The 21077-nt window shown below is 39.4% G+C and overlaps 1 protein-coding gene across 1 annotated transcript; it reads right to left on the bottom strand.

Moving 5' to 3' along the window:
- Positions 1 to 2732: 2732 nt before the first annotated feature.
- On the bottom strand, positions 2733 to 21076 carry trx (histone lysine N-methyltransferase trithorax). Its single transcript, XM_046636023.2, has 11 exons — positions 21031 to 21076; positions 19846 to 20159; positions 17770 to 19108; positions 17105 to 17686; positions 16528 to 16967; positions 16278 to 16448; positions 15790 to 16185; positions 9390 to 15682; positions 9136 to 9298; positions 8897 to 9043; positions 2733 to 8794 (listed from the first exon to the last, which is right to left on the bottom strand). Exons 2-11 carry the CDS (start codon positions 20014 to 20016, stop codon positions 8621 to 8623), a joined length of 9876 nt encoding a protein of 3291 aa, XP_046491979.1. The 5' UTR covers positions 20017 to 20159; positions 21031 to 21076; the 3' UTR covers positions 2733 to 8620.
- Between the last annotated feature and the right edge of the window lies 1 nt (position 21077).

Raw genomic sequence — 21077 nt, 5'->3', positions numbered from 1 at the left:
ATATATATTACATACGTATTGCACGATATGAGTAATTATAATGCATAACTGGAATCATGCGCGATAGGTCGGATAGGTGTGTGTGTGTGTGTGTGTAGTGTAATAATATTCAAACTAATTATGTGTAGATGATCACGGTTACGTCACCAAACCGTCATGCATAATGACTCACTGCGATTATGTGTATCTCTACGTACGTATGCATGCATGTGTGACATGATAAAATTGGCCGCGTTCGTCGACGTATAGGAGGTGAATTAACCTCGGACTGTATTATAAATGCATAATATATACTCGTGTATGCCTCTGTCGGTATGCCAATATACCTAAACACAGAGGCGCGCGGAAATAGAATTCCTTACCGCATCGCAAAACAACAGCTTCCCGTGTTTTTATATTAAAATACGTGCGAATCTCCGATCAAAGATACACGTATAATAATTCTGCACCTCATGTACAGCTTTATGTATAATAACGAACGTATCTGCGTATCTATATGTGGGTGTGTGTCTGTGTGTGTGTGTGTGTGTGTACGTACATATATCGGCGCATTCGGCACTAACGAGAGAAACTAATTGTAAGCTAAAAACGTTTATTAAACTAGCACGATACGCGACGGCGGCACATCCGTTAGAAGAGGCATAATATTGTATGTTGATAAAGTCGATTAATAAACGCGCGGCCTTTCTCTCCCCTCCAACTTCTTTCTTTTTTTATTTTTATTTTATTTTATTTTTTTTTTTTCATTATCAACTTTACGCCATTCACGCAGCGAGCATAACAATACTAACGTAGTAGTACGTAATTCCTTTATTTTTATACCAAGCGGAGGACATGCGTAGGGAGAACGTTCGTTTTTAATCTCTGCATTCGATGAGTAAATAATAACCACGTTTGAGCGAGATTTGCGTAAAACGTGCGAAATATCACGTTCAAACTTTCCCCCTTCGCCCCTCCGGATACGAAAAAAAAAAAAAAAAAAGAAGCCAAGTCGTACAACGCGTAACGATAAAGTAAATCTGAGCAAATTACGAGGATAAGAAAAAGAAATGTCGACGAAAAAATTTGTGATAAATCACAAAAATGAAAAAACGCGCGTTAAAACGTGAAAAATGTCACGTCTTGTGCACGCCCGACTTTTCGCTATATTGTCATTATTTCGCATGAATTTGGGTTTTAATTAATTAGTTTTTTTTCAACAACATCGCGCGACTTTGACGAATACAAGTAGTCCGCGTTGTCGGTTTCGCAGAGTGTATAATCACGTATGCATACAGTCGTACGTATGTAAGTATGTACGTATGCAGTGACTCATCCACGACGCTGTTTCAACCTGCACACTTTTTATTATTGTTATTGCATTACCTACTCGCGTGCGTGAGCCTCAAGTAATATTGGTATCGTTGTAATGTTTCACACACGCGCGACACACGCGTATGCATCTAAATATATAGGCGATGCTGCGCGAGCACGTTAAAATGTGTAAATGCAAGTGTGTGCGACATCCCACCAAACACAGTGTCGTACATACTATGAAAAGAGTGACGCATGCCTCGTGCGTATCCCGTAACGCACAGCCACCTTAATGTAATGTACATACACATGTACCATGTTACATATGCATATGTACACATCGCATACAACAGTGAACAAACAGGCAGCGTGCAGCGTTTCATACACAATACGCGATTAATCGTATAGAAAAATCCTGTTGAATATATATATGTATATACGTGTGTATGTATACATACATACATGTATGGAGCATTCCATGACATCTCGATCGAGATTCTACGTCGATATATCGGATTGGCTTTATAATTTTTTGCGTGAATGTACGCGACGAGAAACGCAATTTTTTTCAGAATTTTTCGACCCAGCGTATACCTGAAGTATGAATTAAAAACTTGAGAAAAAACAAACACCCCACTTTCTGAAATGTGAAAAATCTTATGAAATGTAAGAAAAATTTTCGACAATCTATTAAAAGGTGGAGATTTCATATGCGTATTATCGTGATATATTTGATTCCCTGTAACTCTAACTAGAAATTTTTCGGCCCACATTTATAGAGAACTTACTTTCATGTTCATTCTTACGTCAAAAATGCAATCCAATAACAATCAATTTTTTTCTTTCTTATTTGTTTTAAATTCGTGTTTTCAAGTTACGAAATCTCCATCTTCTAATAGATGCAAAAATTTTGTTATATTTTATCGGAGTTTTCTAAATTTTTACAGATTTTAGAGAGTGGATTTTTGCTTCCAAGTCTTTAAATCGTACTTCAGATACTCCGGGTCGAAATATTGTGAAAAAAATTGCGATCGCGTTCTTCGTCATGTCGTTTCACACAAAAAATTATAAAATCAATCCGAGACATCGATGTAGAATCTTGATCGAGTTGTCATGGAATAACTCGTACATATACACCTATATTTTTTAAACAATATATACGTAGATAAACGAAGTCGATGACATTGTATGTATATACGTACAATACATACATGCATCGCGATTATATATAATTATTCGTATAATAGTTCGACATTTTCGTTTTTTAATTTTTATTATTCTGTTAATTTCTCATATTGTAATTATATTATATTATATTATATTATATTATATTATATTATATTATATTATATCATATCATATAATATAATACGAACAAAACATTTAATTACAAAAACAGTATGGTCTATTTGTGTGTACGATGGTGTATTACGTGTGCCTTGTGTCAATCGATTAAACTTTTCTTTCTTTTCTTTTTTTTTGTCTTTCATTTTTTTCTTCAATCCATATTTCATATCATGATGAAAGCTACAATGTATCTCTTTACGCGATATGCATACCGTATGTGTAATAATATCATCTGGTTAGTGTGTCGAGGATCATATTTTGTATTTGATCCTTATGAATGCGTGGATAATATGTTTTTCTTTTTTTTTTTTTTCTTCTTCTCCACAGATTAACGACGATATATATATATATATATATATCATTCTCTTTCTTCTATTAAATATTTTTTAATATTTTCACATCGCCGTCATTTCAATTTCATTCTTCATAACGATCTTGTTACAACATTATTCACAGATTGTACCCATGTATCATATTATGTCGTACGAATACGATGTATTTTTTTTATTTTTATTCTTTTTGTATAACGTACGACGAAACGACGAAACAGTTGTGAATTGAAAAAGTTCGACGATCCCTTGTTTTACTCGTGTATTTTACTCCTGTATACGGTATGTGAGAAAACGTAAGAATAAAAATAAAACAATGACGAAATATTTTGTGCCATCGCGTTGTTGCATGTCAATAATATTATGTATACCTTTAGTTCCATAAATAATGTATTATTTTCTGTTTTCACGCTTTGAACGATTTCTTTTTTCTGCCTTCTCTACTTTTCATTCACTACAGGTATGTACGTTAATTATAAGTATCTATGTATATATTTATACATATATGTAGAGTTATTTGTCAAAAACACTGAATATTTTACAACAACTATTGACCTCACCCTATAGTCGTGTAACTCTATTAAACGTTTTGCAACTTCTCATTACAGTTGAAATTTAATTTATTTTTTGTTATTCATTTGTTTCATATTGTTCTCTCTCTCTCTCTCTCTTTCTCTCTCAATATTATGCGTAGCACGTTTCATCCAATAAGTCGTATCATATCGTATATTCACATTACCACATATGAATAATAGTAGGGTATACATATATCATAAATTTTGTAATTTTCTAAAAAATATTCTCTAAAAAATATGTTGACCTAAAGATTATTATGACTGATAATCACAGACAATTTTTTTTTTTTTTTTTCTCTCTCTTCACTTTTCACATCCTCGATTCATTCTCGATCTCGATCAGTTGCGTTGTGTTTTTTTAGTCACGTTTATAAAAAGAAAAAATTTCATCGCATGTGTAATAATATTAATACTATTATTATTATTAAAAATTCTTTTTGCCTTCCCGAACTGCAAACAAGTAAAAGTATAATTAATACACTATTAAAAATTTTACGTGTTTGTTAGTTTTCTTTTTTACCAGTTAAAATAGCTAATAGCTATAGTAATAATGATCAGAATAATAATATTATTATTACTATTGTCACGTTATAGATAAATAATAATAACCAGAAGAGAGTTTGCCAGAAGCGTTTTACATATGTAATTCATTTTTAATTCCCTTGCGTTGTTTCTCAGCTCACCTGTCGTCTTTTTAACACTTAAATACACGTTATACATAGTTTAATATATATATATATATGTATATATATATACACACATATATATATATATATATATTTTATCATCACCTTATCGGTTATTATTCTCTACTAATTTTTTTTCGTTCTATCTTTCTCTCTCTCTCTCTTTCGCTCGCTCTCACTCACACTCACTCACTCACTCACTCACTCACTCTCTCTCTTCTGCAATGATAGATTGATAGATTGCTATCTTTTGCGCCGCAGTGATCAACCGATAGTAATTAATTAGTTTCAATCACGTCGAGGGTGCATTTACGTGAGGACGTTTAAAAGAAACTGTGCAGTTATTCACCTAATATAATTGCGAATTATGTGTACACCAGTGTGTCAAGTGTTATATTATACTCATTATCGTTTGTAAAATTATTATTATTATACTAAGGATAAGAGAAGAAAAGTAAGAAACAAAAATTTGGAAAAAAAATTACATTTCTTTTTTCTTTCTTTTTTTTTTTTTTTTTTTTTTTTAACCGACAGGAAAACGAAAATTAATAATGATGATGAAAAAAAAAAAAACCTATACACTTGCAAATATATAATTGATTATAATTTGTATATATATAAATTGTGGGCGTGTGTGAGTGTAATAATAATAATATAATATTATGACAGGGGGGTGATGCGTACAATACTAATATGTATATGTATATGTATATATTAAGTGGTGTTTCTTTTCTCTCATTTCACTCATTTTACGCACGCTTGCCTGCAGCTTAGTATACACAACCCAGAGTGCGTTTTTCACCGTTTGACGCTATTCGAGAATATTACAATAATAATAATAATATATTCAATACGCAGGCAAGGCAAAAATATAACACAATTGCCGTTAATTTTTTATTTTTTATTTTTTTGTTTGCGTTTCTTGCTGCGTAATCGCTAAACGGATGTATACGTGAGAAGAAAAATTTGGGTCAAAAGATATATATATATATATATATGAAGGAAGGAAAGAAGAAAAAAAAATGGTATGTTTTAATTCGATAAAAACTGTAATCACATAAAGAACAAACAAATAAAAATAAATCAATTTAAAAAAATATATAATAAAAACAGTTCAGCGTCATCGGGAAGCATGAGCGCGGAAATTATCTGTAACTCGATCGTTCCACGCAAATTTTCGTGAACTGGATAAAAAAAAAAAGGAAGAAAAAAAAAAAAATATATCATTAAAAATTAAAAAAATTAAAAAGATCCCGGGAATCATATTCCTCGCGGAACGTTATACGCAATTAAAGGAATATTTTTTTTATTAACGACCGAGTGACTCGTCGGTCGGCATAAAGGGGGAATTCAACACGTGTCTATCTCATCGTCAGTTTATTTTTGTAAAATTATAGCAATTCACGAGCGGTCCTGTCTCTTGCTGTGAGGACGGACTGGTCACGGTCTTAATAAATTCGTCGAAATTGTCTCGTACATTTTCTTTTTCTCCCCCTTTTCCACGAATGGAAAATTTTACAAGGAGATTAAATGTAGGTGTTTTACCGTTTTTCCTAGTAATTTTATAACAATTCGTATAACTTGTGTATATAATTGTTAATATAGACTCTAAGCATAATTAAACTATACAATTGTTAGAAATAATAAAGCTTAAAATATTGTGTATACGGTGCAGTGTGTATGTCTGTGGGTGTATAATTTATATTGTACAAACGCGCGGTGGATGTGATAGAAGTCAAATTGGAAACACACAATGATTAAAGGTACAGGAGAAGGTCAAAAATAAAAAGTTGAAATAAAATAAAAACGAATATCTGCTCAACAGTTAAGCCTATTAGCCCAATTCGCTTACCCCTTCCAATGTTTGCTAAGTTAAATTTTTTTTTTATTTAAAATTATTATTATTATTATTATTATTATTATTATTATTATTATTACTTTTTCATCTTAGACCATGAAAATCGTCTTTGTAATCAATAAATATCAATAAAATATCTAACATTGCTATTATATTTTCATGTAAATTATTACCTTTCTTATTTCGTATATGAATCGTCTTTACAGATTAAAACTTAATTATCATTATATTAACAATATTCTTCTTCTCCTTTATCATCGTCATCCTCGAATACAATTATTATAATTATTATTATTATTATTATAAATTGTTATCGGTAAAATTATGCATTGCTGAAGACAAAAAAAAAAAAAAGTTAAAATAATTCAACGCAACGCACATTGTACATGTGTACTGTCGTTGAAATAGAGGGAGGAAAAAAAAAAAAGATTCAAAATTAACTATGAAAAAAAAATGGCAATTTCTCATGACCAGAACAAGTTTCCATTTTTTCCCCCATTTTATAACCTTTTACACAACGCATACAATATTTTGTACCAAACCAGGCCGATCGAAAAATGTAACACATTTGACTAACGCGTGTTCAAATAATGTTCCTGCCATCATTTATGCTTCTTTATTTTACTCGGCTTAAATAATTCGCAATCAATAATCTTTGTATAAAGTTATTATCATTATTATTATTATTATTATTATTTCTTTTTGTTTTTGTTTGTTTTTTTTTTTTTTCATTATTATCAAACACTTTGCTTCAACCTACTATCTCTTACTCTAGGCCATTTTATTTTACTTTTTAGATTTTTTAAATTTTATTTTACTTCTTTTTTTTGTTTTCGTGAAAAGTGCACTTGACGGTGTCCAAAGAGCACCAAAATTAAGGCACGTCCACTCGAGCAGATACTCTCACCCAGATCAAAAACAAAAGTTTTAAAGTATATATTTGTTCCTGTTAAGCTCAAGCAGCTGGTGTATACGTAGTGTAAATATTAAAGTGAATCACTAAAGTATGAAATAATGTACTTAATATTAGTACGAAGGCAACTTATCGTCTGGCCAGATTCAATATAAATTTACCATTCACATGATTCAAATTTGGACACGATAAAAGAAAATACAACAATAATGAAGTACGAATATGCAGCCTCTCTGGTTCTCAGTTTCCCGCCATTGAAAAATGGACACAAAAATATTACGAATCATTTTTGTGGGAAGAGAGAAACAAAAAGAAAAGAGAAAAAAAAAAAGAATTTTTTTTACCGTTATGGGGGGGGGGGGGGGGGGGGGGGATAAATATCTTACAATGGGAGTTTTATAAAATACCACCAAACTAAGATCAGGGGACTTTGTTCTGTCCTATTACAACAGCAACAATAAGGTATGGTTCAAATGAACAAATAATTAATATTATTCATACCTTTTGCACATCGCTGCCAAAGTAGACGTACCTTCGGATAGTCTTTCTTTACAAAAAAAAAAGAAAAAGATCATCCTTTCTTGCCATTCTCAATCTCTCTCCTTAATGCCTACGATCCTATCTTACATTAAACTGGGTACTCGTCACTTACATCGAGACAAAGTGTGGTTTTTAACAATTACATATCTTACAAGAAAGCTTTAAATCTGGCATTAAAATTGAGCCCGTACAAGGTTAATTGAGTTTCCAGTAATATCCACGCTAGACCGCGTAATATTATCGTACTTTTCATCTCCTTTTAATCAAATTTAATTTCATTGATACAGTGAAACTTCACTTAACGGACACCTCCCAATGACGGATTTCTCTTTACAACGGACAGTCTAAGAATCTCCAGCGGCACAATTTACACGTTTATGTTATTCTTAATAACGGACGATATTTTCAGTCCCGAAGGTGTCCGCTATTGGGAAGTTTCACTGTAGTATAATAATTAGCTCGTCTACGCAAAGTACCAAAAAGTGCGATAAGGGATTGTGATCCAGTGCGAATATTGCTGCGTATCAATCATTAGGCCTCGATTACGAGCGAGCCTCGATAGTGGACGATGCATAGAATCTATAAGTTGCGTGCCATAGCACAGGCATGTGTAAAGTGTATCCAAAGGGTCGTTAACACGATAGTTGTATTAACTTTTGAAGCGTAAAAGCAAGCCGAAGATATATTCAATTGATTATTATTGCTACTGGTATATACTCCTTAAATTAATTACTACGCGTAGCCGTTTAGAGAAATAAAAAGTAAACCTTAAAACGACTTCACAACGCCGCGTCAGCTGAGATATATTATCTGGCCTGTCAATATTTCAAACTTTGTTAACTATATTCTATTTCGTTTTTTCTTTTCTTTCCGCCTATCAATTGTTTATATTTAAATAAAAAGCTGCATATGTAATTCGATAGTGGTTTTCTTCTTTCTTGTCATTATCTTTGAGAATAGAACTACTACGATTCGTGCAAACTGACCTTGTCGTGATATATATTTCAATAAACGCGCGGTGCTCTCGTGATTTGCGATCCATTATTTCCTATCGATGTCACCAATCAGGTACGCGCTGCTCAATTGAGATATTTTCGACATCTCCGGGAACCACAGGTACACGGGATCTTTATATCCTCAAAGGGAAACTTGTAGTCGTAGGTTAGCTCTTCGCCTTGCACTATGCGACGTAGCGCAAATATTAAAATGTGTTTCTTACCAAGGATGTCGACCACTCGAGAGTAGCAATTTGGCTGAAAAAGAGAAGGATTTTTCATAAATACGTTCCAGGAACCACATTAAATGTAAAAAATTAGGTAATATTCATAGTTTTTTATTTCAACTTTGACAAGCACCTCGCAAGAGTGATTGATGAAACGAGCAGCGTTCCCTTTCATCGTTGCATCCACGACTAGGTGGTCATCAATTTTGAACATGTAACATCCAATGTTTTTGCTATCGTAGTACTTTTCGCGTTTATCCGTCAATGATGCTCGTATCACCTGAAAGTAGCCAAACAATAAACAATTAAAACATTGGTATCAGGTTTACCAAAGTTATCGGTCATCGGAGTTTATATATCTCCATTAGTTACCTCTCCGGCGTATTCAATGACCATTTCCCCAGCCTCGATATCCCGCAAGCAAAACAAACCCCTCCCGTGAATGTGTGAGTGATAAACGCCGACAGATTCCTTAGATGTTTCCTTCAGAATCCTAAACCTCATTGCCATTGGTAAATTTGTGCTCGCAGCCCTCCTAGAAAATTTTGTTCAGATTGTAATGTAAATATCTGAAGTAAATGGGTTAAAAATCTTTGAAAAGTCAATAAATTAATGTTATTATTCACCGTGATTCGTTTTCTGAAATGGCAATCATTTTTGGCTGCTGTCGATGTCTCGATGCCAGCCAACTGAACATGTCATGGACCTTCCTTCCCCTGAATGATTCAGCCCTCGCAGCTCCGCTGTCACATTCTGTCAACAAGTCGTTTTCTATCTCGCTTGGTTTTGGTGGTTTTAAATTATGCAGCTTTGGTTTGTACTTGGTGCACCTGTTCACCCCTGGCAATTGTTCGACCAGATAAACAGTTGCGTTATTTTCCAGCCCCAGATTTTCCGTAAGGGGATTGTGGGGTAACGGAGGCAAGTTGTGAGCCCTACGTGCAGACTGAACAGCTTCAAAGACTTTGTCCCAGACCTCGGACATGGAAGAGGCAACGTGCGTAAAACCGTCTTGCGATTTGATTTCGTACATCATGCTGGGTCGTTTTGAGATTGATTTTTTTACCATCAATTTAGAAGGATTATTGTTTGGAGGTTTCAAGATCTTTGAGACAATTCTTGGTTTCTTTACCGCTATAGGAGGAGGTCTAGGTTTTGGCGAGTCCATTTTATTATCAAGCGAGCTTGGTTTACTCTCCATCTTGCCCGACTTTAACGCAAAGTTCTTCAACGGCGAAAGTTGTAGGGAAGTAATCTTAGCAGCTTCTCTCGGTGATAGAATTTCAACTGAAGTTATTTGTGGTGTCCTTTTGTTTTGTGAAACTGCTTTCATATTTTGCGTTATTTTGTAAGAACCGTCCTGTAGCTGCTTCTGAAAGACAATCTTCAAAGATTTATTCTGTAACTTTTCCTTATCCAGTTCCAACTTCAAGTTTTCCTTCATTTTATTCATCGTTTCGATATCAAATGCCATTGTATCACTATTACTCAAATCATTTGTAGACGCATCTGGTTCTTTCACCGGTTCGACAATCATGTCATCTCTGCGTTTGGAAATCTGGACGTTCAGCTTAGTCGGTTCCTCGACAGCAATATCAGGCTTCCGCATTTGCTCCGCCGGTTCTGGTTTTGAGGTAATCGCCTGCATTGGCAGAACCCGATTCATCGGTCTGCTTGTAGGTGCGTTGCTCACTGGCATGGTAATCTTATTAGTTGTGCAAACGTTCAAATTGATCTGGTTTACATTATTTGTGTTCATCATGTTAACGTTAATACAATGGCCATTAGTACTGTTACTATTAACAATGCAACTACCAACACTGTTGTTGGACATTGTATTAACGTAGCTGGTATGCACGTTATTTACATCATTGTGGTTCATTTTATTTACAGTAATATTATTATTATTCCTCTGTGGTACACAGTGGCTCGGCAAAGGCGGCATTTTCGAAGATATGCTTGATTTTATCATGCTAGTATTTTCCGACACATGTTTAGAGTCAAAGTACGGTCTGATATTGTTGCTGATAGGTTGCTCGGACGCAAAGAGAGGCTCAGTTATTCTCCAGGGTCCCTGATGCAAGGGCTGCATTGATTGTATTTGTTGAAGGGGCTGCACAGAGGTGTGAGAAACGGGACTTGGTCTAACGGCGACCCTTGGTATTGTCGTAGATGTCTGTTGCTGCTGTTTACAACCCACCAACATATCGCTAGGAGAAACTGCACTAGAGACAATCGGCGGAATTTGTGGCACTTGTATTGGTTGTACAGGATCCGCTATCTGTAAGCACGGCCCATGCTGTATAGGATTACAATTCGCGGGAGCGAAAGTATGTTCCGGGTTTGCTGGAATAGTTATTTGGGAATTGCTTGGCTCAGCAATAGGAGGTGGAGGCTGATTGACGACCACGTAGCTTCCCGGCACTCCAGGAACACTCTGGACCGTTTGTACCGACGGAACATTTGGAACATTAGGCACGGACTGAACGTCTACGATTGGCTCCATGAGTTTCGAAGCTTGAAATACTTGCGTAGTAGTTTGGTAGCTGCTTGCAAGTACCTGAGGAACAGCTCCGGCCACAAACTGACTAGATGACATAACGGTATTGCTCACTATTGTCTCAAGCCCATAGTACATTGGTTGGCTATGGACAAACATGCTCCCCGTTGAATCTGTGAACATTTCAAGTGCCGGTGTGGAACTAAGTACCAATTGCTCCGACGATATCACTCCACATTGGATGGCGCTCGGTTGTTGCTGGATAATAGTGCCCAAAACGGTCGGCTGTGGTTGAGCTATTTGTACGTTCGGTAATACTGATATTCCGCCATTTTGCAACGTCAACAAATTGTCAGAGGAAGCCTGGATGTAAGCACCAGGAACCAACGAGTTGGCAGCTATAAATTGTGGCTTATAACCGGTCTCGTGTTGCCCTCCAATCGTAGCTACATACTGCAAGTTTTGAGCCGATTGCTGGTGATGTTGATGTTGATGTTGTTGCTGCTGCATAGCTTCCACGTATGCGGACATCAAATTCGGCTGGGGAACCTGTTGTAGAATAACCGTTGGACCAGTGGCTCTTTGGGCTTGCTGCAGCTGTATAATTGGCGTATTATTTTGGATCGTTTGGAACCTGACGTGGCTTGACTGTGGTACGTTAGAGGTTCGTAATATATTGGGCTTGATGCCCTTGGCCCTGGGCTTTGGGGTTCTGGGAGATTTTGGCTTCAAAAGCTTAGCTTGCTGGACACCAGGATTTACTCCTGCCTCATTGGCGCTGGTCTGAACGCCAGTCGATGAAAAAGTTGGCGATACTTGTGGGCTTGGAATGGTCTGAGAGCTTGTGCTGTCTGGTGATGTCAGGGGTACGTTTATGGCGCTTTGTGTAATACTGGTCACAGAGTCTCTCGATATCAACGGGCGATCTGTGATTTCGGTTATTTGAACCGTACTCTCCGGCTGCTGTGGTAATACTGTAGCATTTGGTAATGTTGTCGTTGTTCTAGTATACTGAGTTTGTACAATCATGTCATTCGACGTTAATACCGTTTGGTGAACAGTTTCTACCGTGGCGTGTGTGTGGATTTGAGGTGTCATAATCGCCTGTGCGATGGGTTCAATTTGAATTCCAGGATGGGGCGAGGGAACCGAAGCTTCAACAGGAGATGTAGCCTGGATATCCGAATACTCGGATGACAAGGTATGTCCTTCAGACGGAGACATAGTAATGAACTGCGGTGATTCGATTGAAGATCCGATACTGGGTGAAAACCTTGAATCTGGGGACGTAAGTTTATTGTCCATAGTCTCGGAGTCGCTATCACTTGTAGTCATGATGTCGCAGGTAGCAAGATGTCTGTTGTAGCTATCCTGTGTCCTGTACGTGCAACGGCACCTCTTGCAAGTTACAGGTTGATCCACAGGGTCTGGTATTGGCAGGTACTTTGTGGACAAGCTTGTGCCTAATTCGTTCGGGACCTGAGAATGCGGCGATGAACACTCGTCGTCACTAGACACATCATCTGCACCATCCAGCTGCGGAATTTTGAAGGACACTGCGTCACTCTGATTAAACTTCTCCACCAGCTCCTTTCCATCCTCCTTTCGAGGAACCCTATTCAATTTTGAAAACCTAGAAGCGTATTTGTACAAACTGGCGCCAGTGTCAAACTTTCCACTGTCGCAAGAGGAGTCGTCATTCGCTCCGTCGACCTGGGGGATCCGAACAATCGCGTCCAGCGAATGGAGTGGTGGGACTCGATCCTCTGCTGTGTATTCAGGAGAGCTACACTCACTTGCGCTTCCTGTATCTGCCGTTCCATCTACCTGAAGAATCCTCGGGTGCTGCCTTGCGTGCCAGAGGAGCCTCTTGTGTTCTTTGCCATCATCCCGAGGTGAAGTGCGGCGTGTTGTTACGCCAGAATCTTCAATGCAGTATTTAAGCTCTCTGACAGACTCGGAGATAATACTGGGTGTACTGGCCCTACCCACTGTTAGCATAATACTTTCTGGTATACGAAGTTCGTGCAGCATTGGCGTTCGCTCGTTTTGAGACTCCACAACTGTGACGGCAGCTTCTGATCGTGTAGAGTTTAAATTCTTCGGTAACTTCCTCCGCTTCATTGTGGGTCCGTAGGTCCCGTCTAGTTTATAGCTCCATGTAAGACTGCAGGATCTCTGGTGATGCCGAGGACCCCCAACGACGACGGAATTGTTGGACATCACTTCAGACTTTGATCGTTTTAGTTCTCTGCCCCCCAATTTCTGGTTTTTCGAATTAAACAGATCGTCGACGATATCTTGAACAGAACTCTTTGCCTCCAGGTGAAGCCAGAAATCATTCTGCGGTCCGAGTTCTGGCATAGATGGATCCATTTTAGAGACTTTGTTCTCGGTAGGTTTTATCATCTCGTCTACTTCTGTTGGCAATATTTCATCTTTCAATAAATCTGTACCAAAACCGCCATCAGTTTTCAAATCCATGGCTAAAAAATCCTCATACGTCATTTTTGGAAAAATATCTTGCATCGAAATTCCATCCAATAGATCATGGGGCAGGTCTTCGAAAATTGCTTCCTTCAGCTCTGGTGGTAAGAGATCTGTGTTATTCTGTTCAGCTAAATTCTCATCGGCTTCCTTGTTGCATACAGAATCGACGAGAGTGTCTAACGTCTGTTTTACTGCAACAGATTTCTCGGTGTCGCTCTCAGCCTCTCGCTCCGCGGAGTGATCAATGGTGACATTATTTTCCATATCCACAGCTGCCTCGGGTACATATATTTGAACAAACGTCCTAACATAGTATTTGACAATTTTCAAAGGGTTAATGGTAGACCAGTACAGTCTGGAACACTTATAATCACTTGGCACTATTTTCTCAATTGTGTCAGAAAACTCTGGAACAATGGTGCCAAGGCAATCGATGGTGAGAGAGCCGATCATGACCTTGACCTTATTAGGTTCAGCATATTTTTTCTTTTTCCGATCCAACTCAACGTAAACCGGCCTTTTTAAATCAAAGTCCTCCTCAGATTGCGGTGTTTTGTCCGAGCAGTTAGATAAATGCAAAGTACAGAATACCGTTTTGTCATCATTGAATGCAAGGTCTATGTTCCTTGCGCATGGATAATGATACGTTCCATTGCAATTCTTGCTGCAGCAACCAACGCTTGCTCCTTTCTTTCCACATTCCGTACACCGTATTAACCGACCTCTTGATATAGCACTGTGAACGTTCTGAAGTGATCCGTCAATTTCCTCGAATACCTCGTTGGACCACAAAGCACAATTTGCATGAACCCATTCATTTTGCCCACAGTAAAGGAGACGGCCTTCTCTTGTAGAGTATCCATCGCCAAGTCCCTTGCACAAGCAACATGACCTGCTGTCCTGCGCGTTGACATTCTGGTACAAATTTCCTGATTTCGCTGCGATAGCCTTTGGCGCCCTCAGAACTTCCTCCTTCCACGTTTCCAGAATTGAATCATCCAGCTTAGCCAAAAAATTCTCACTATCTTTGGAATACGACTCTTTTGTTGGCGTGGATAAGCCCCCAGTGCTCGATGTGATTTTCGAATGCTTTGGATGAAACCAAGGAAATACTTCGCACAGAATTTTGTGATACGCTTCTACAAGGTCCTCGTTAGATGCACGATTGATTACGTGCTCCATGTCACAGTGAAACTGCAACAACGACCCATATTCATTACCATTCACTTTACGCTTTACAGACATCAAGGTTGGTGATGGCCTAGCAATAATTTGTTGCTCAAGGCAAAGGCACTCTTTATTCTCAATTGCAGAACCACGTGTCGTTTCAATATCGACAGCAGAGTCTTTACCGTCAAAAATATCCTGCCCCTCTTTTGAGAGGCAATTTTTTACTCTAACGGAACATTCTTTCAAGTGAAACTTCTGTCGCAATCGCCTCAACCCTCTCTTGGGTGGATCAGTGGGCTGGTCATCTGTTTCAAAATCAGATTTACTGGAGTTATCAGACTTCAAATTTCCACTCAAGTTTGAATCAGCATCCGTAGAACGCTCACTGTTACACTCATCGTAGTCATCGAACCTGTTGATTACTTCCTTGCCGTTTATAACACACACCTCAAGTTTTTCGTCTGAGAAGTCTAGCTTTCTTACACTAGATATCGGTCTGCACAAGCACTCCTTTCTAGGGCTCCACTTCAGAGCGATGCACGCTTTTCTGTTTTTACTCAGGGATTTTATAACACCTATGAAACCTGCCTTTAGTTCTGCTTCAACTGCGTTTCGCCAGATAGAATTTGGGTCCGGTGAACATTGGCGACAAATAAACTCTATAGAGTCTGGTAAGTAGCTCAGAATTTCATAGCGTTCGTCCGAGAGGCCTTCGCATCGAGCATGAACCCAGCATGAGCATTCGTTGCATTCCATCATCTACAAAAAATAAAAATAATACAATTACTGATTGAAATTGTTCAATTACGAACATTAACAGTTGAGAATAATAGAAAATCATTTGAAAATATCATGCTGCCCATTACCTTTGTGTCAAAGTCATTTTCGTCGTAACATCTTTGACACAGAGGGCAATAATTTCCACGCTGTCTGAGCTTGAAGCACATAGAACACAGAGGTAGATTGCCAACATGAACACTGACACCTTCGCTTCCACAGCTTTTACATTTTATGCAACTATGGCACACGTAGGGTCTGTCAGGACTATACAGTCTCGTGCTAATCCCAGATTTTGATAGGCAGGAGTGATGGAAGGACTGGCGACATCGAATGCAAGACAATTTCGGACCGGATCTCAGGTGGCATGTTTGACAAATCGTACAGCGAGGACAGCACCAATTTGGTTGAGCACATGCGTTCCACTCGCTTGGCTCCAGACAGAAAGCATGATACGGCTCGCAGCAGCACTGACAATGGATCAGCTGTAAGAATTGTGAATAATGTTAATTCAGATGTTAACTCAGATTATGGATTCTTTGAATAGATTACAATGTTCAAACATGTATCCACTTACAGGTTCTTTACCAGCGCTGCCACAAAGATAGCATATAGCAGGAATGTGGAAGGCTTCGGAACCGATTAGTGCAAAACCTTTGGCTCCAACCTCAGCTGGATCGTACTGTTCCCAAAAGTCTATAGAAACTGTGTGTACCTCATCAACGACAGGCTTAGGCAGAGAACGTATCTGTTTGTGATGAAATTATTTTTCAATGTCTAAAAGTAACAATTATAGTAAGCAAGTTTATTACTATTATTGAACTTACGACTGGAAGGTTTAGCGTTGAAGGATTCTGTTGCCCTTGTACCTTCACCCTTTTTTGAGACGGTTGTTGTACTTGATTGTTAGTTTCCTCTTGATAGGCTTTTATTATTTCCTTCTCTTTGGATACTTCCTCGACCTTTTTGATTTCCTCTGTTTTCTCCTCATCTTTAGGTAGTCTTGGAATGTTCTTTCCAGATTCAACACTGTCCTCTTTACCCTCGCTGGACGGAAATGTCGCTATTGGTTGGCCGAGCGCTACACTAGCACTCCGGCAGACGTGTTTAACTCGAGGTCCTTTCAACTCCAGCCTCTGTCTAACGGGCTGAGAAAATTGATCTGTTGTCGATGGATCTAATGATGGATTTTTTACTTTCTTTCGAACCTTTATCCTGTTATCTTTTCTTCTCTTCTTGCTTGGTGACACTGATATGGGATAGTCAACTGTAAATACGGAATTCGATATTCATTAAATTCATCATAAGCAATGTTTAAATGCAAGAATAATACAACCGAGAACAAATTTCCAAGAATTTTCTAATGAAAAATAAATAAGTGGTAATTGATTTTTGCAATCATACATTTTTTCAATTTGCCTAGCGCTCCTGGAACGGCATTTTGATGACTCGTTTTCTGTCCCAGGATATCAAGTCCGTTCCAATTGGTTGCTGATCTGAACAAGCTTCTATCCCTGCTGTCTTCGGCTGGCCAACCCAATTTGCATCCCGTCAATCTTTGCATTTGTCCTTCGCTTTCCTCCTGACATACCGACATCGGCACGGATACTGGGACAGCCAAAGGATCCCTCATCAAAGGTGGAAGTAATAGGTTCAATCCAGCCCTTAGAGCCGCAGGTATATTGTAACACTTTAGACACATCTTTAGCCAGCATGCCGGACACCTAGCTTTGTATACACATCTCATAAGATTCCATTGCTGACTTCTGACGACTGGTGGTACCAAACAGAGTCCGTCACCCTTGTGGCATTGAAGTACCGGAAGAGCGTTGTTGGTAGACTTTGTGCAAGCCTGACGTTTAATCATCTTGCTAATAAATTTGCGACACGACTCACAACTATGAATGCCAAACTTACGGGCCTGTTTAACAAATCGATAAAAACGTACTGCACCGCATACCCCACATTTGACAGTCGCAGCCAAGCCTGAAATGTCAAGAGAGAAGAAAATCTTAGTTTGAATCTTAGAAAGGAGAATCTGTTATGCTTTTTTCCAACTAGTTTCTCACCAGGATTAGAACTTCCACTTGAATTGCTGTGGGCATTCGAGTTGGAAAACGGTCCCTCAGCACCCCCTGACGTTCTGTTATCCAACTTCAGCCTTGCCTTACGCAGGATCACTTTTCCGCCATTCAACTTCATTCCTGACCATTCCGAGTGTTCATCCTCACTGTGATCGCTGTGTTCACTGCCACTTTCCGAAAGGTTGCTCTCTGTGTCCAAGCTTTGCGAGTTTGATGTCGAGACGCTTTTATCACTGATATTATCGATGCTCTCTTTTAACGATGGTACGTTTTCCAAAGCAGGCATATTATCTGTTGAATTATGAACAGGCTCAGAGGCTACCTTCGGGCTTGGAGAATTCACTGCTGCACTGAGCGTTCCAGAACGAGTCTGAACTCTGGAAGACTCTGAATTAGTCGTACTGGAATCGGGAGGAACTTTAGCAGGAATGAGAGTTTGCTTGCTACTTGTACAGGTATTTGATTTAGGTAATTGCGGTATGGGATCCTGAGCAGGGCTGGGTGAGACATGGGAAGATTTGACGGAAGATTTGTTTTTGCATGTAGAAACCTGAGGTTTCTTCAACTCGTTATCAGCCGTTGTAACGGTGTGATTTGAAATATTTGAGTTAGCCGTGACGTTTTGAACAGTTTTCTTAGGCTTCCTCATATCTTTATCAACAACCTCCTCACCCCCGGTTCTATCCGGTAACACTTTAGCTTTTTTATGATATTTTTCATTGAGACTCTCACTGCTCTCCGGGATGGAAGTTTCTTCCAATTCTTCTATAAACCTTTTATTTGGCTTTATTACTCTTGAGGAATGCACACTTCGCACAGGCAAAACAAACTTGCGCACAGTACCAATCTTATCTCCGGTCGAACCTGTGCCGTTTCGAGTATTAACCGAACCGCTAGACTTGGCCCTTTGCAGTAATCTTTTGGCTGTACTGTTTCTAAGTTGCCTGGTTCGTTGGTGTCTTTCCAGAATGTTGTTTACAGGCTTCAGCACTGGAGCTTTGCTCAAGTTCAGAGACTCGGTACCAGCTATTTTACTTCGACGGTTCTTCATCCTGCAAACTCTCCTAGCCTCATCCGACTCTGTTTTACCCAAACTGTCTCGGGAAATCCGAATTCGGTTAGAACCACTTTTATACAAAGAAGCATCCTTCACGTTTTCTTCATCCAATGGAGGATTTTTAATGTCTTTAATGTTTTTTCTACACTTGGAGGGAGATTTTTTCAGAGGCCGTTCAGGCACTTCTGTGTCCCGCTGTTGCGTTTTAACATAGCACACGGATAGCTTGGCTTCTTTGCTGCTAAACCCATGAAATGGTGGGTGTTCCTGAAAATAAAATACCAGTCAGTCAAGACCTTTTCGCTTAAAACTACCCTTTCATCTACACTTATCGATCAAAGTCGCGTGTTCGGTTAACTTGACGATATTGTGAATGAAAAGTTTTGCGCACGCATACAGAAACGGTTCAGGCGATGCTCAATGATAACACAATCAACAGAGAAACGTCGCGCGTTCTTTGCGCGCGATTAAATACAGAGGATTGAGGTTAGGATCGACGACGAAAGATATCCGACTGGCAAGACGTTGAGGAATTGGATCAAGTCATCGGCATTTGAAAATAGATATAAATTTCTCAACGTACATAAAAAACATTTGCCGCTCATGTGGCATGTATTAACCTTCTAATGGTTCAGTTGTTCATTTTCGGTGTATAATATCAGCGTAGTGGATCGAGGATACGGAATAGCGGCTATTATCCACGCATCAAAAGGATCGTCGAAAATCGGAAAAAAGTGAGAGCCGTCAGGAGTATAGCGAAGAAAAAAAAACAAATACAAAAAAAAAGGTAAGAGAACGAAGGTAGGCGAATAATTGAAACGAAGAGAGGCGAGCATCGGCGGAGTGTAGTGTGAAAAGACAGAGACGAGGATCGCGAAGCGTCTAAAATCACGTCCGTGCGGGGGGATTGAGGGGTCAGGCTATGGGGGGCATGGGGGGGAAGGGAGGGGTGGCGACGACAGCGTATGACGCGTAATCATCGGTTCGACAGAAGCAGAAATTACCTTTTCGTTGTCACCGAAGGTTTCGTTGAACAGGGACAGTCCGTAGTAAATGTTCTCGGCGGCGACGACGGTTACGGGGTCGGTTTGGGCAGTCTCGGGTCTCCCAAGAACCTTGATTCGTTTCCTGGTGACCGTTTTCGGCGGTTTACCGGGAAACTTGGACCTTCCCATGTTCACTTGTCTTCGGCTCGCGGGACCTCGACCTCGTAGCGAAATTCTGTTTCCATTTTAACGCCAATTTTACCGAGGCCCACCACCACCACCACCACCAGCAGTAGTAGTAGCAGCAGCAGCAGCAGCAGCAGCAGCTTACTCTACACCACCACAACAATAATCATCCAGAGTCGGAGTTGGAGAGAGAGAGAGAGAGAGAGAAGGAGTGAGAGTGAGAAAGAGACTCACGTTACCAACACACCAGAAACTCGCGTAATAGAAACACGAGAGAAACACACACGGAACTTGTAGCGCTACCGAGGGGTTCGGGAAACTTCGTTACCCCAGTTCGGCAAAGTTCGGCCCCTCGTCTAAGAAATGCGCGCGAGACGCGAGTCTCGTTCTCGTTCTCGTTCTCATGCGTATGTACAATGTATGTACATACATACGTATGTTTCGTACGTACGACGTACAATACGTGCCTATCTAACCGTACATCCATGCATCGTACGCAGTACGTACGAGCAGCTCCGATAATACCGGCATCCCGGTGAATTGACGAGAAAATACGCTTACACACGATAGTAATACCGAACTGCGAACGATAATCCAAGCCGCACAGCAGCCGCGGCGCCGCTACTTGTCAAACACGCGCGCTTTATTACCGAAGTCCCTCCCCGGAGGCGAAGCAGGCGAAACCAACAGGCAGAGTCCCTCTCCTCTCCGCCCTCTCTCGACTCACGAGTGTAAACGACCGCGCGCGACTTCGCCGGCTCTCGGCCATCTGGGTTCAGGGACGAAAACCTGCGGCCGGGAACGAGGGGAATTCTCAAAGCGTCGTCCCCGACACTTGTTGTCGTCGTCGTCTCGGTCTCCGACTCAAGAGAGAGAGAGAGTTTAGATCAACCGCGAATGGTAAAAGAATTTATTATTCATCCGCGATACTTTACTCCTCGAAATGATTCATTTCGTACCAACGACGCGACGCTACGCGACGAGAGACAAACGTATTTATACCAACCTACTACGTACATATATACTTATATACTTATATACTTATATACATCCATATGTATATA

Source organism: Neodiprion pinetum, chromosome 7, assembly GCF_021155775.2.
Source record: "Neodiprion pinetum isolate iyNeoPine1 chromosome 7, iyNeoPine1.2, whole genome shotgun sequence".
Lineage (NCBI taxonomy): Eukaryota > Metazoa > Arthropoda > Insecta > Hymenoptera > Diprionidae > Neodiprion > Neodiprion pinetum.
This window is presented reverse-complemented; position numbering and strand designations above follow the sequence as displayed.

Coding starts and splice junctions, on each gene's coding strand:
- trx (XM_046636023.2), bottom strand. CDS start 20,016: ATGGGAAGGTCCAAGTTTCCCGGTAAACCGCCGAAAACGGTCACCAGG. Junction 9,299..9,389: donor ATTTCAGAAAACGAATCACG/GTGAATAATAAC, acceptor AAAATTTTCTAG/GAGGGCTGCGAGCACAAATT. Junction 9,044..9,135: donor TCATTGAATACGCCGGAGAG/GTAACTAATGGA, acceptor GGCTACTTTCAG/GTGATACGAGCATCATTGAC.